Source organism: Hyperolius riggenbachi, chromosome 3 (genome assembly GCF_040937935.1).
Source record: "Hyperolius riggenbachi isolate aHypRig1 chromosome 3, aHypRig1.pri, whole genome shotgun sequence".
Taxonomy (NCBI): domain Eukaryota; kingdom Metazoa; phylum Chordata; class Amphibia; order Anura; family Hyperoliidae; genus Hyperolius; species Hyperolius riggenbachi.
Genome location: NC_090648.1, coordinates 194494716 through 194507491, shown reverse-complemented (window position 1 = coordinate 194507491; position 12776 = coordinate 194494716). Strand labels below are relative to the sequence as shown.

The 12776-nt window shown below is 41.2% G+C and overlaps 1 protein-coding gene across 3 annotated transcripts in view; it reads left to right on the top strand.

The window, feature by feature from the left end:
* The window catches only part of NEDD4 (NEDD4 E3 ubiquitin protein ligase), a 172402-nt gene that overhangs the window by 134729 nt on the left and 24897 nt on the right, over nt 1-12776 (top strand). For 2 of the 3 annotated variants that reach the window (XM_068275495.1, XM_068275494.1), the window contains exons 12-19: nt 634-699; nt 4480-4599; nt 5284-5481; nt 6194-6271; nt 7992-8046; nt 8132-8190; nt 9487-9552; nt 10633-10862. In XM_068275495.1, coding sequence (XP_068131596.1) covers nt 634-699; nt 4480-4599; nt 5284-5481; nt 6194-6271; nt 7992-8046; nt 8132-8190; nt 9487-9552; nt 10633-10862 — 872 coding nt within the window. The remainder of the gene's footprint in view (nt 1-633; nt 700-4479; nt 4600-5283; nt 5482-6193; nt 6272-7991; nt 8047-8131; nt 8191-9486; nt 9553-10632; nt 10863-12776) is intronic. The other variant, XM_068275496.1, reaches the window with a different exon arrangement.

The following is a 12776-nucleotide window of genomic DNA, read 5'->3' as shown; positions in this document are numbered from 1 at the left end:
TTTTCCTGCCGCATCTGCCACCGCCGGCCGCCGCTGCATTCCCCCTTTTCCCCTTGCTGCACACCGAGGAAGGATAAAGGCGGCGCACACAAACTCGCCTACTAATGGTTCCAGGCGCTGCAGTTCCCTTCTATTTTCTCTGCACTACCGCCGGCGATAGTGCAGAGAATAAATGGGAATGGCAGCGCTTGGATCCATTAGTAGGCGAGTCTGTGCCAGCTGCATTTATCCTCCCTGCTGTGCTCAAAATCAGTGCGGGGAGGAGGGGGATGGGGCTGGGGGAAAATCTACCATGGAGACAACAAGATAGCCGCTGCCAGGAGGAGGATAGACATTGAGTACACAGTGAAAAATACATGGCATCCAGTATGTGGACAGTACAAAACATCTGTTATGCAAGTTGCTCTTTAAACTCTTAAGTAGCAAATGCAACCCTCTCAGAAGCAAGGATTATGTATATGGTTGCCATTACTGCTTTAGGTTCTGTGCAGGTTTACTGCGAAGACCTAATAAGTTACACTTAAAATGTCAGTGCAATATAGTATGATTTATTAGAGAAATATTGTTACAAACCTCATGACTACTCCAGAAACGTTTTTGATGTTCATCACATTTTAAATGTATTTTGTAAAGGTTAATTCCAGCAGAAGAGACAGCTTGCAATCTTATACACAGGAAGAGCTACCTACGTTACCAGTTGTAAGATTTTCTATTGTCCTCTATTGCATGATAAAACTGCTGTGATGTGTAGTTGGGTATTGGCCTAATGTGTTCGCTTAAAGGAAAACTTAAGTCAAATAAAAAAAATGACATTTACTCACCTGGGGCATCCCTCAGCACCCCGAAGCTGGATGGTGCCCTCGCAGCCCCGCTCCGATCGTCCTGTCCCCGCCGGCGGCTACTTCCGGTTCGGCGACAGCCGCCGACAGGCTGGGAACGCGGCTGATTTTCCGCGTTCCCAGCCGCTGCTATCACCCTCTATGCTGCTATAGCGTATATATAGACGCTATAGCAGCATAGAGGGTGATAGCAGCGGCTGGGAACGCGAAAAATCAGCCGCGTTCCCAGCCTGTCGGCGGCTGTCGCCGAACCGGAAGTAGCCGCCGGCGGGGACAGGACGATCGGAGCGGGGCTGCGAGGGCACCATCCAGCTTCGGGGTGCTGAGGGATGCCCCAGGTGAGTAAATGTCATTTTTTTTATTTGACTTAAGTTTTCCTTTAAGGCCCTTATTCAATTTATCTTTTCTCCTAAGCTTTTTTCCTAGGTGGTATTTTCACACCTTAACAATAAAATGCCAATGAGCCACGAGCAACCAAAAAAGTAGAACAATTTCAACAGTACTTTTTCATCTACTGGATGGTACTTTTCAGTGCCCGTTTCCACCAGCGCGTTACGATCGCATCGCATCCGAACTGAAACCAATGCAAGGAGCACTTTTCATTGCTTGCTGATTTGCGATCCAACCCAAGAAAAGAATCGGATGCATGCTGCAGGTTGTGGCAGCACGCATCCAATTCCCCTTAGCGCTAACAGGAAGTACCCGTAGCGCAATACAATCATCGCAACCTCCCGCAAATGGAAATAGACCCTTAAATTTTAGAGGACAGAAAGGTCATTTTAGGGGTGGAACCCACTGGAGCACTTTTTGAGTGTTTAGGGATAGCTTTAAATCACTAGCAATTTCCCTAAACACACTGCCAATGTAAATAAATGTAACAAATTCCACAGTAGCAATTGTGATTAGCGCAATCGCCATACATGCAGCATTTTGGGAGCGTTTGTGCTTCAACGTTCAGTATATGAGCTGGCAAATCACTCATGCATTGCTATACAGAGTGATTTGTGTGTGATTTTAAAATCCTGCAAACTGTAAAAAAAAAATTAAACTAATTTGAACGGACCAATCAGAATTAATCTCGCTAATCGCATATCGCTATCACAGTCGCTGGCAAGCAGCTTACACTTTTTTAAAATTGCTACCAAAAATCGCTGGAAAATGCTCATGAAATCACTTACAAAACGCTGTGATAGCGCTTTGAGGTTTGTAGTGGGTTCTAGGCCTGAAACAGAACAGGAAAAAATTATCTCCTAGAAGGAAACTTAAGAAAAAAAAGTGAATAGCACCTTATTTTTGAAAATGCACCAAAAGGTAGGTGAAAAAAGTACTATCTAAATTATATTGAGAATTTTCTTGGTTGCTGGTAGCTTGAAAGGCAATCTGTTGACAAGGTGTGAAAATTTCACGTAGGAGTAAACTCAGGAGAAAAAGTTAATTCAATAGGGGCCATAGGGTCTAATTTAACATCTGGCAATACGCATGCTGTGAAATTGGATATCCATAGTGTAACTATTATATAACCTATTATACAAACTTTGCTTTTTGTAATGATCAAGAAATTCTCAGTCTTTTTGTATTTGCTTATTTGTAATTCCCCCTGCATGTCTCCCCATACCAGATTATTGCCATCGGTGTTTTGTCAAATTGGCTAAAATACTAGCTCAGATTGGGCCAGTTATAGATGAGCTAAGCTGGTTTTGGGTGGGTTGCTATGATGAATATGCACTGTACTTAAAGGAATGATCTGCGGAAAATTAAAAAAAGTTCCACTTACCTGGGCCTTCCTCCAGCCCGGGGCAGCCGTCCTGTGCCCCTGCCGCAGCTCCAGTGGCTCCCAGTCCTCTTCGCCGGTGGAGCCGACCTCGCCAGGTCGGGTTCCAGGTCGGCCTCTTCTGCGGTCCACGGCGCGGGTCACGTGGTCCTGCCGATGTCATCTGGACGCTACTGCGCAGGCCCTGTAGCTTTTTTTTTTTTTTTTTTTTTTTTTGTACCGCGGATCATTCCTTTAACTTAAAATGTTATTAAAGTCCTTCACATTAAAAGTATTCAGTTGAATGTAAATGATATGCAGCTTGAAATTGGACCAGAGTAACTTCCTGTCAGTTGGTCCAAACTCAAGCTGTATATAACTTACATAAAATTTGAATACTAGGAGAAATTATTTGTGTCTTATTGGTCAGCTTCAGTCTCTACTGTAATCTAGTGCCAATGTGTTGGGGAAAGTTGATTAACCTACCAGTATTCATTGAGATTGGGAGTAAATCTGATGTATATTAATGATGCAGACAACCACTAAACAGCAGTTTTCAGTGTTAGTAATGGGCTTTGACTGCTTTCATATCAGCAGGTTCACATTTAGGGCTGATGCACTCTAAGCTTTTTTGAGTGTTTTGGAAAACGCTAGCACTTTGAAAAGCGCTTGGCTAATGTATTTGAATGGGATGGAGCACACCAGAGTGGTGTGCTTTTTTTCCCAAACGCAAACGTGGGTCCTGCAGCATTTTTACAGATTTTTGAGCTGGTTCTGCCTCAATGTTAAGTATGGGAAAGTGGGAAATTGCTTTGAAAAGCACTAGATCAGAGTGATTTTCCAAGCATATTTGTTACAGAAGCTATTCAGTTACAGCTCTACTGTAACAAAATATAAAAAAAGCTACACCAAAACTCTCCAAAAATCACTAGGCATGCTTAGAAAATCACTAGGCACATGCCTAGAATTTCCTTAAAAAAATCACTTAAAGCGCTGAGCGTTTGCTTTTACGCTAGCACATTTTGGTGTGCACTGGCCCATAGTCACTTACAGCTTTAGAATATTAACACTAATAGGGATTGGATGGCGTATTGATACATGCCATGATGACAATTAAAGGCTATTTAGCAACTGTATTGTGTGCAAAAGTAGTTTAAAGAGGAACTCCAGTGAAAATAATGCAATAAAAAAGTGCTTCATTTTTACAATAATAATGTATCAATGAGTTAGTCAGTGTTTGCCCATTGTAAAATCTTTCCTCTCCCGTATTTACATTCTGACATTTATCACATTGTGACATTTTTACTGCTGACAGGTGATGTCAGTGGAAGGAGATGCTGCTTGCTTTTTTGACAGTTGGAAACAGCTGTAAACAGCTGTTATTTCCCACATTGCAACAAGGCTCTGGCAGTGTGATGTCAGAACATGTACAGAGCCCCCTGTGAAAGGGAAACTATTTCTCATGGGAAATGGGGTATCAGCTACTGATTGGGATGAAGTTCAGTTCTTGGTTAAGGTTTATCTTTAAATATAAAGCCTGTTCAACTAAAGCACACCTTTAAGACTAATGGTGGGTACACACGGGGGACTGTTGTAGCTGTCACTAGCACACAGTGACAGCTGTGTGCGCGTCAGGTCGGCGACAGCTCCACCTGTGCAACAGCTGTCTACACGTCTCTGCCCAAAGGCAGAGGCGCGGCGGAAGCTGTCACCGAAGGTTCGGCTCCCTGCCGGAAACTCCGTCTGCAGTGAGTGGGTAGCTATCGCTAGTCTGCATACACATGGCGGACTAGCGAAATCACAAAGTAGCAAAATAAAGTTTAGTTTTGCACACAGAAATTTAAACAATGCAAAACTTTGTGTTTGCCTACTTGTGTTTTTTCTGTCTAGTTATTACCCACATCTCCTGGGTTACCTCCTGGTTGGGAGGAGAAGCAAGATGAGAAAGGGAGGTTCTATTTTATAGATCACAACACAAGAACAACTACGTGGGAGAGACCCCTCATGCAGGTACCAGAACGCTATTCTATTCCTAGATGCATCATTTTGTCTCAATGAAAATGCTGGCATCGTTTTCTGCTAATTAAATTTCTGAAGCTGATAAGTAAACTACTAGATTTTTTTTTTTAATTAACCAAATGTTCCGCAAACCCAACTGTCCAATTTATAGTGGTTGAAATCTTTTTGTCACTTAGCAACTGCTTCAAGCACTCTTCGGGTACAATTAAAACGCCCAACAAACACAAATGAACCACATATTAAGATAAAAAATGTAATTCTTTTGAACTGCAATTGGCTATATGCATGGTACACAATATTTTTTGCTGTAGAACTGCATTTCTTAGGCTTCTCTTGCAGATGCCCATCTACAAAAGCCCTTAAATAACTGTAATTTAGTGCAAGTAAACTGATGTCAATACATGTGTAAGCATGTAACTAAATTGCAAAACTGAAGTCTTACCTACAGGTTGAGCAATAAACATTGCAAATGGGCATATTCTATTATTTTTTGTGTTACTGTGCACGATACTAGCAAAGCAAGTTCCATTATCACCCCCACTTTTATATTGTATGTATCTGTGCTCCTGTTGTATATAATAACTCTCAGGAGGCCTTCAGAACTCTTTGGAGGTATAACTCGGAGAGCTGAACAATGTTCTTAATTAAATACACCTAAATTCTGAATCTCTATAGCAAGCACCAGTGGAATTTGCACAGGCACCCTCTTCTCCGACTGCCCCCACCCATATTCAGCATGAGATACCTACAAATGAACCCCCGAAAGTGTCAGTGGACCAGGATCAGGGCTTTCTCCCCAAGGGTTGGGAAATGAGGCATGCACCAAATGGAAGGCCTTTCTTCATCAATCATGTCACCAGAACCACTACATGGGTATGTAATACTTTATTGTATAATACGTATAACACACTTGTGTTGCTTTTCATCTACACACATTGGGCTCTATTCACAAAGAGCCAAAATTTCCGCAAAATTTTACCGCTAAATTTCCGCCAGCGGTAAACTCCGCATTTTTTTCCACATTCACTAATATTTTCCGCATGTTTTCCGCATGCGGGAAAAAAGATGCGGAAACAGCCAGCACGGCCCTTAAGCCTCCAGACTTCATTAAAGTCAATGGGATGCGGAATATATCACCTACTTCTTGTAGGTAATAAAAAATCGGTAAATGACGAAATTATGCGGCTGAACATTTTTGAGAATTGATATTTTTTTTGCGGAAAATACCGACTTTTGCGGAAATTTTTCCGCATGAATCCCGCACTTTTATCGCACTTTTTCCGCATGCGGAAAAAACATGCGGAACATTTTGAGAATGTCAACTTGACAGTGTTTTGGTCGCAAACTTCCCGCATGTACTTTACCGCATGCGGGAAGTCTTTGAGAATAGAGCCCATTGTGTACACCTGTATCTATGATTACTTTCTTAGCCACTGTTAGATGTAAACTGTAAGGTTTTTACATTTTCTGCTTACAATGCTAGATCCGTTGCGGTTCACTTTTGTGGAGTTCTATGAGTACAGTTAGTTTGTAATATTTTTATGCCACAGTAACTTGCATATGATTTCTAACTGAACTCCTATAGGAGGACCCAAGATTGAGAATTCCAGTTCAGTTCAGGCCAAAGAAGCCCATAGACTTTTTAGATATTGGACCACTACCGGTGAGTGTAAAGTGACATTATTTTCACAAGTATGTGGTTTAATGTGATTCCTACATAAGCCTTTTACATGTAATACAGTTGCACTGATGCCACTGGGTAGCTGCAGTTTGTACTGCACTGTAGCACTGTTTTTGCCTATCAGTTCTCTGCACATGCACACTTCAAACTGCATGCACTCAGGTCACTTGGCAGTATATGTATTAGTATAACACATTTATTTCTTTTTTGGGGGTGCATTGTGACAGAAAAGTATGACTTGTTGCTTTCATTAGTGGCCGTACCTGTGCTTAAAGGACACCAGAGGCGAAAATAAACTAATGAAATAAACAATTGTATCTGTCGTCCTTCTCCTAAAAATGACTTTTTGATATTCCGGTTTTATTTTGTGTTTCAATCTACTTTTTAAGTTTTAACTGTTTTATTGCTTTTGCTCAATGACACATTCATCGAAGTATACCAGAGCTAAAATCTATGAACTATTGACCCTTTTTATTTCTTTCCTGCTCTCAGAAGCCATTTTCTGCTAAGAAAGTGTTTTTTTTTTTTTTGGAATTTCTTATCAGTGAGGGTCACACTGTAGTCACTTGTCTGAGTCAGGACTGAGTCAGCCACTTACATACCTGATATTTAAAGGGGACCTAAACTGGGAAGGATATGGATTGTTCCTTTTAAAATAATACCAGTTGCCAGACTCTCCAACTGATCCTGTGCCTCTCATACTTTTAGCCACAGCCCCTGAACAAGCATGCAGATCAGGTGCTCTGACTGAAGTCAGACTGGATTAGCTGCATGCTTGTTTCAGGTCTGTGATTCAACCACTACTGCAGTTAAAGAGATCAGGAGGACTGCCAAGCAACTGGTATTGTTTAAACGGAAACATCCATATCCCACTCAGTTAAGGTTCCCTTTAACTCTTTCAGGCAGAGAAAGAAAATAAGGAACACAGCATAGTTTTGTGTGCTTGGCACTGTACATACCCATGTCTATCTCATCATGTCACATGTCGCCTTGGGTATCCTTTTAAAGCAAACCTGAAGTGAAAATAACTTGAGACCATTAATTGTATGTGTCCTACTAATGATAAATATTACATTAGCAACATAGAAATGAGTCTCATTTTTATTTTCAGTGTAATGGCTTAATTTTTAAGATTGCATCGTACTTTCACAGCTGCAGTTTAGAATCCAAACCTTGTCTTGTTTAGCTGGAAAACAAAAAGTGATGGCCCTTTGAACTTTCCTCCACTAAAACCTTCTCAGAATCTAATTTACCCACAAATAAAAGGCTTTTGCTTCTATTCACTTTTCAAGAATCCATTGAATTCACAGGCTGATCCACAAGATCATTAGCATTGATAACTGAAGGGTTTGTTTTTATTCTAAACTTTTGCTGTACTGGAAACAATTTCTTATTAGAACTAGTTTTTTTTAATTCCATTGACCTTTTTTTTTGTATGACTTAAACTTTACTACAACAGGGAAACTTTCACAAGTATAGTTACAGGAATATATTTGGATTGTTGAGTTGTAGCATTTTGTTTTATGCTTGTAGTGCTAAAGTAGATTTAGTAAGTTTGACAAGTTATATATACTTGCACTATTGTAGACTTGCACTTCAGTGTCATTTTTATAGCTTTGATTTACCGTGTTTAAGTTTTCAATAATAAAAATTGTCTGTGTACTGTTGTTTTTCATTATGCTGTCATTATTCATCTCTACAGCCTGGCTGGGAAGAACGGACACATACTGATGGCAAAGTCTTTTATATTGACCACAGTAAGACATGTTCTTTGTTTTTTCTTTCCAGTGATGCACCTTAAATGTGTCATGTGGTTTGAGTCTTTTTCCTTCTATATTTCAGATACAAAGAAAACCCAATGGGAAGATCCACGATTACAGACTACAGCAATAGCAGGACCAGTAAGTTGTTTTTTTTTTAATTGTTACATGGACTGTTTTTCTGTAGTAGTAATGCTACAGATGTATGCTCTTCTTGATTGGATTTGCAACCAGCATACATCCAGTGGAATCATATCTGCATGCACATTCTGAGCCAGGGACAACAGAGCATTACCACTGGCTTGGTTTAGAAGGGAGTAGCAGCCTTCCCTTTTGATTTAAGCAGGAATAGTGCACTTATCCTTATTTAACTTCCCTGTGTGCCTGTAGAAAAAATAGCCCTGTCATACTATCCCTACCTTAGCCTCACCTAGCTGTCAACTTCTGGTAGTGAAAGCAGAAGTGTTGGGAAGATGGAAAGCAGCATGCAGCGCATCCGCAAAAGGTGTGTTAACTCATTTTGCCACGACCCATACCCACCAATACATTGGTACAGTTTTGAACTCGCTGCACAAGGCACATAGACAGACTGTCTTTCCATGTCCTGTTATTTGACCTGTTAGATCACCAGCATTCTTAAAGTGAGGAGAGTATGGCTATTTTTATGCTATAGGCACCCATCTCAATTAAAAGAATACTTTCTCTAAGTGCACTCAAAACCTGACAAAAAAAAACAGCAGTTCCACCTTTGGCTTTTGGCACTTCATAGGAAAGTATAAAAACAATGAAGCAATCAACTTTTTTTTTTTTTTTATATACAGGTAACATAAAGCTGCATCTACACGCGTAGATGCGGCTCCGATCCTCCTTATCAATCGAGCCGCTGATGCGGCTCGATTGATAAGATCCGACAGGATGGATCTTGCTTCCGCCGATTCCCTGCTCGCTCCCCGCGAGGGGACAATGGCAGGGAATCGAGCGGAAGATAAGCGGCGCCAGCGGGGACGAGCAGGGAATCGAATCCAGCGCACGCGCGGCGAGCAGGGACGCGGATCGGAGCCGCATCTACGCGTGTAGATGCGGCTTAACATTTGAATGAAAAGAAAATCTTTTTATCAAGGATTTCACCATAAAGATTGCTAGCATTTACTTTATACAGTACATACAACACTAAAATAGTAAATCTGTAAAGTTAATTATAAAATGATTTCCAAATTATCCAAAACACAAAAAGTCACAAGTACATGGAACTGGACAAAGTATATAATGGATTTTTTTTTTTAGTTCCATTGCCTCCTAGTGTACGAAAAGTATATTTCTGTATTTTTATTTTTTCCTACTAGTGTGAGAAAAGTGTGTTTCTGTGATTGTATGTGCAATTGGCAGTTAAACTTTGAGTGTTATTAAATACTTTTTATCTGCAATTTCGCTGTGTAGGCTGTGCCTTATTCTCGGGATTACAAGAGAAAATATGAATATTTCAGGAAAAAATTAAAGAAGCAGGTAAACTAATCTGAAACTATGTTTGCATGAATAGAGTGAATTTACTGATGGAACTTGTGCAGTTTCTTACATTTTGCCGCTGGAAGTATCTCTGAATGACCACCATTATGGTGCATTGCAAAGAAATGAACAGCGCTACTTAAAAACAGATAAGTGCCTACCTGCAAGAGAGTAAAAGCCCCACTTGTGGGATAAAATACACACCTAGCATACACATAACCTGTCTAGCACTGGAGGATGTTGGTTTCCTGTAACAGCTTACATGCAACTTGTTAAGTACTCGTCCCTCCCACTGCGGAGAAGTCATCCCCCTTTGGGAGGGGACCTAACACTAACTAAATCCTAACCTATGCATATGCATAGCCTGGGTGCGCTACCAAGTAAAATTTAAAACTGTATAAGAGCCAAAGGCCCATATGCAATTAACTTTTTCTCCTGAGTTTCGTCCTAGAAGATAATTTTTCAAATAACTGTTCAGCATTTTGCAATTAAAAAAGTGCCAAAAGGTAGGTGAAAAAGTTCTATCAAAATTATTTTGAGTATTTTCTTGCTTGCTGGTGGCTTGAAAGTGATTTTATGAGGAAGTGTGAATAATATCACCTAGGAGAAAACTTGGGAGAGAAAGTGAATTGCATATGGGCCACTGTGTGAGAAATCTGGAAAGGCAAAGGTAAACAAAAGGCAACCAGGGAGTCAGATTAGATTCCTTGGAGAGGCTGGGTGTTGAAATCCATAATTCATCAGAACTATGTTATTGATAAGGCTGAGGTTTGGAGACCTATAATTTAGCATAGTTTTAAGTTCCCCTACCTTGAAGTGTTGGATATGTTTGTATGCAGGTATTACATGTTTTGTTATATTTTAATATTATGATTTACTAGTAGGACAGGTGCTCAAACTTTTATATTTTTTTACATCTGCTTCTCCACTGAAGTCTCATTATTAATGCTGAAAGTTGTTTACGTATTACTATTAGTACACATTTCTTCTGTTAAAGAGCTTATTACTGTCCTTTTCTACATACTTGTGAAAACAACTGAAACAAATGGTAAAGGTTTGAAAAATGGTTTGTCTCTTCAGGTTGATGTTCCTAACCGGTTTGAGATGAAGTTGCGTCGCACTGCCCTTTTTGAAGATTCCTACAGAAGGATAATAGCCGTGAAAAGACCAGAGTTCCTTAAAGCACGCCTGTGGATTGAATTTGACAGTGAAAAAGGCTTGGATTATGGAGGGGTTGCCAGAGAATGGTTCTTTCTTATTTCTAAGGAAATGTTTAATCCTTATTATGGTCTCTTTGAATATTCAGCAACGTAAGTGTACCTGGAAACTATCTGCAAGAGTTTTGCCATAACATTTCTCTGTTAAAGTTTACATGCAATACTAAATTAATCAATATAAAAGGTCTTTAACCTTTTAGCATCTTCAAGCAAAATATTTAGTTTGAAGATGCTGCACCCATTTTCACTTCACCCGGCAGAACTCATTGTCTACAGAAGTCATGAAGAGCTTCACAGGGAGAGTTTTTATAGTTATCTGTTCCAGACACTGGACTGGCTACTCCATCTCTTCCACTCACGGCAATACACTCTTGACAGCTTCCTGCACCGCTCTACATAGCCTGCCAAGCTGGGGAAGGCACAATTCCCAAGCGGCAGAAATAATTTGGCACCGTCAGCCTCATAAAGTTTTATTTTATGTGGCTTCTGAAAGGTTAAGCTGGTATCTGCTAAATACTACAATACATTTTATTGTTGGACTTGGTCCTCTTGTTGGCCATCAGCAGAGCAGTGTAGTGGTGGTGTATAAGTCCTAAGCAGTTTCTAGCAGCCCATATACGTTGGCCTTGCTGCTGCTATAAACTACTGCTGCATGATAATTAATCTAAGGGATGAAAAATGCCATAGTTGCCTTCATTTAGGATCGGTGATATGTGGGCTTTTCTAAGCCATTCATTTTGGCCTAGCCCTAGATGCAGGAATGAAGCTGAACTGCTGAGACATCGTCTATGCAATGCTGTTATTGATAGTCTTTGTAATTTGTTTTATCATTTGGCTGTCGCTATTTGAACCAAAATAATGAAAATATCTAATCATAACTCCCTTCCTGATTCCTAACCATTGAAATTCGCTATGAGGAGCATACTACATCTTCTTTTTCTTTTACAAAACATACATGTGACACAGGGTAGTTTAGATATAAAAAGAAGAGGGGCGCTCAGAGCTTCCAAAAACTGCATGCAATCCTCCTATTGGGCAGGTCTCACCTGGTTCTCCGTTGCCCGGCACAGAGTACACAGCCAGCGTCCCACTACGCCGAGCCGGTGACCGGGCTCTCCCTCACTCGCGGGGCGGAAGTGACGTCACGCTAACAGGATCCTCCTAAGGCTGGTTGCTATAGAGAACCCGGACGCTCGCATAAGAAGCGAGCAGTGCCCGGAACTATTCCGTATTCTGGCGGTGGTCAGCCCCGCTTAGGGGAAAGTAATAGCTAAAAAGAGTTACTTATAAAGTAGACAATTTATTTAAAATAAACAACGCGTTTCGCGGGGGAACACCCTCCGATTTTTCAAGTTAGTTCTAACTTGAAAAAGCGGAGGGTGTTCCCCCGCGAAACGCGTTGTTTATTTTAAATTGTCTACTTTATAAGTAACTCTTTTTAGCTATTACTTTCCCCTAAGCGGGGCTGACCACCGCCAGAATACAGAATAGTTCTGGTGTAATGTCTGATTGCGCGGCCCGGAAGCTCCCGTCCACACTGAGTAGCGTGCATGCCCAGTGTGAAGTTAAGGATGCTGCTGGAGGTAAAATACTAAATATCTCAGCTCCCACACCTCTTACACGCCTCAAATTTTCAGGGTAGGAAGAGGACCCCCAGAACGACCTCTATGCCAAATTGCAGCCCCCGAGACCTGCTGGTTCAGGAGATAGATTACAGAAACCTATCTCGGGAACCAGCGGGTCTCGGGGGCCGCAATTTGGCATAGAGGTAGTTCGGGGGGTCCCCTCCCTACCCTGAAAATTTGGGGAGTGTAAGAGGTGTGGGAGCGGAGATATTTAGTATTTTACCTCCAGCAGCATCATTCAATAGGAACTGTGGCCGCACTGTCTCCTACTGCGCATGCGGGGCAGCACAAATCCACAGGCAGCGTAATCGGACACAACACCGGGCACTGCTCGCTTCTTATGCAAGCGTCCGGGTTCTCTATAGCAACCAGCCTTAGGAGG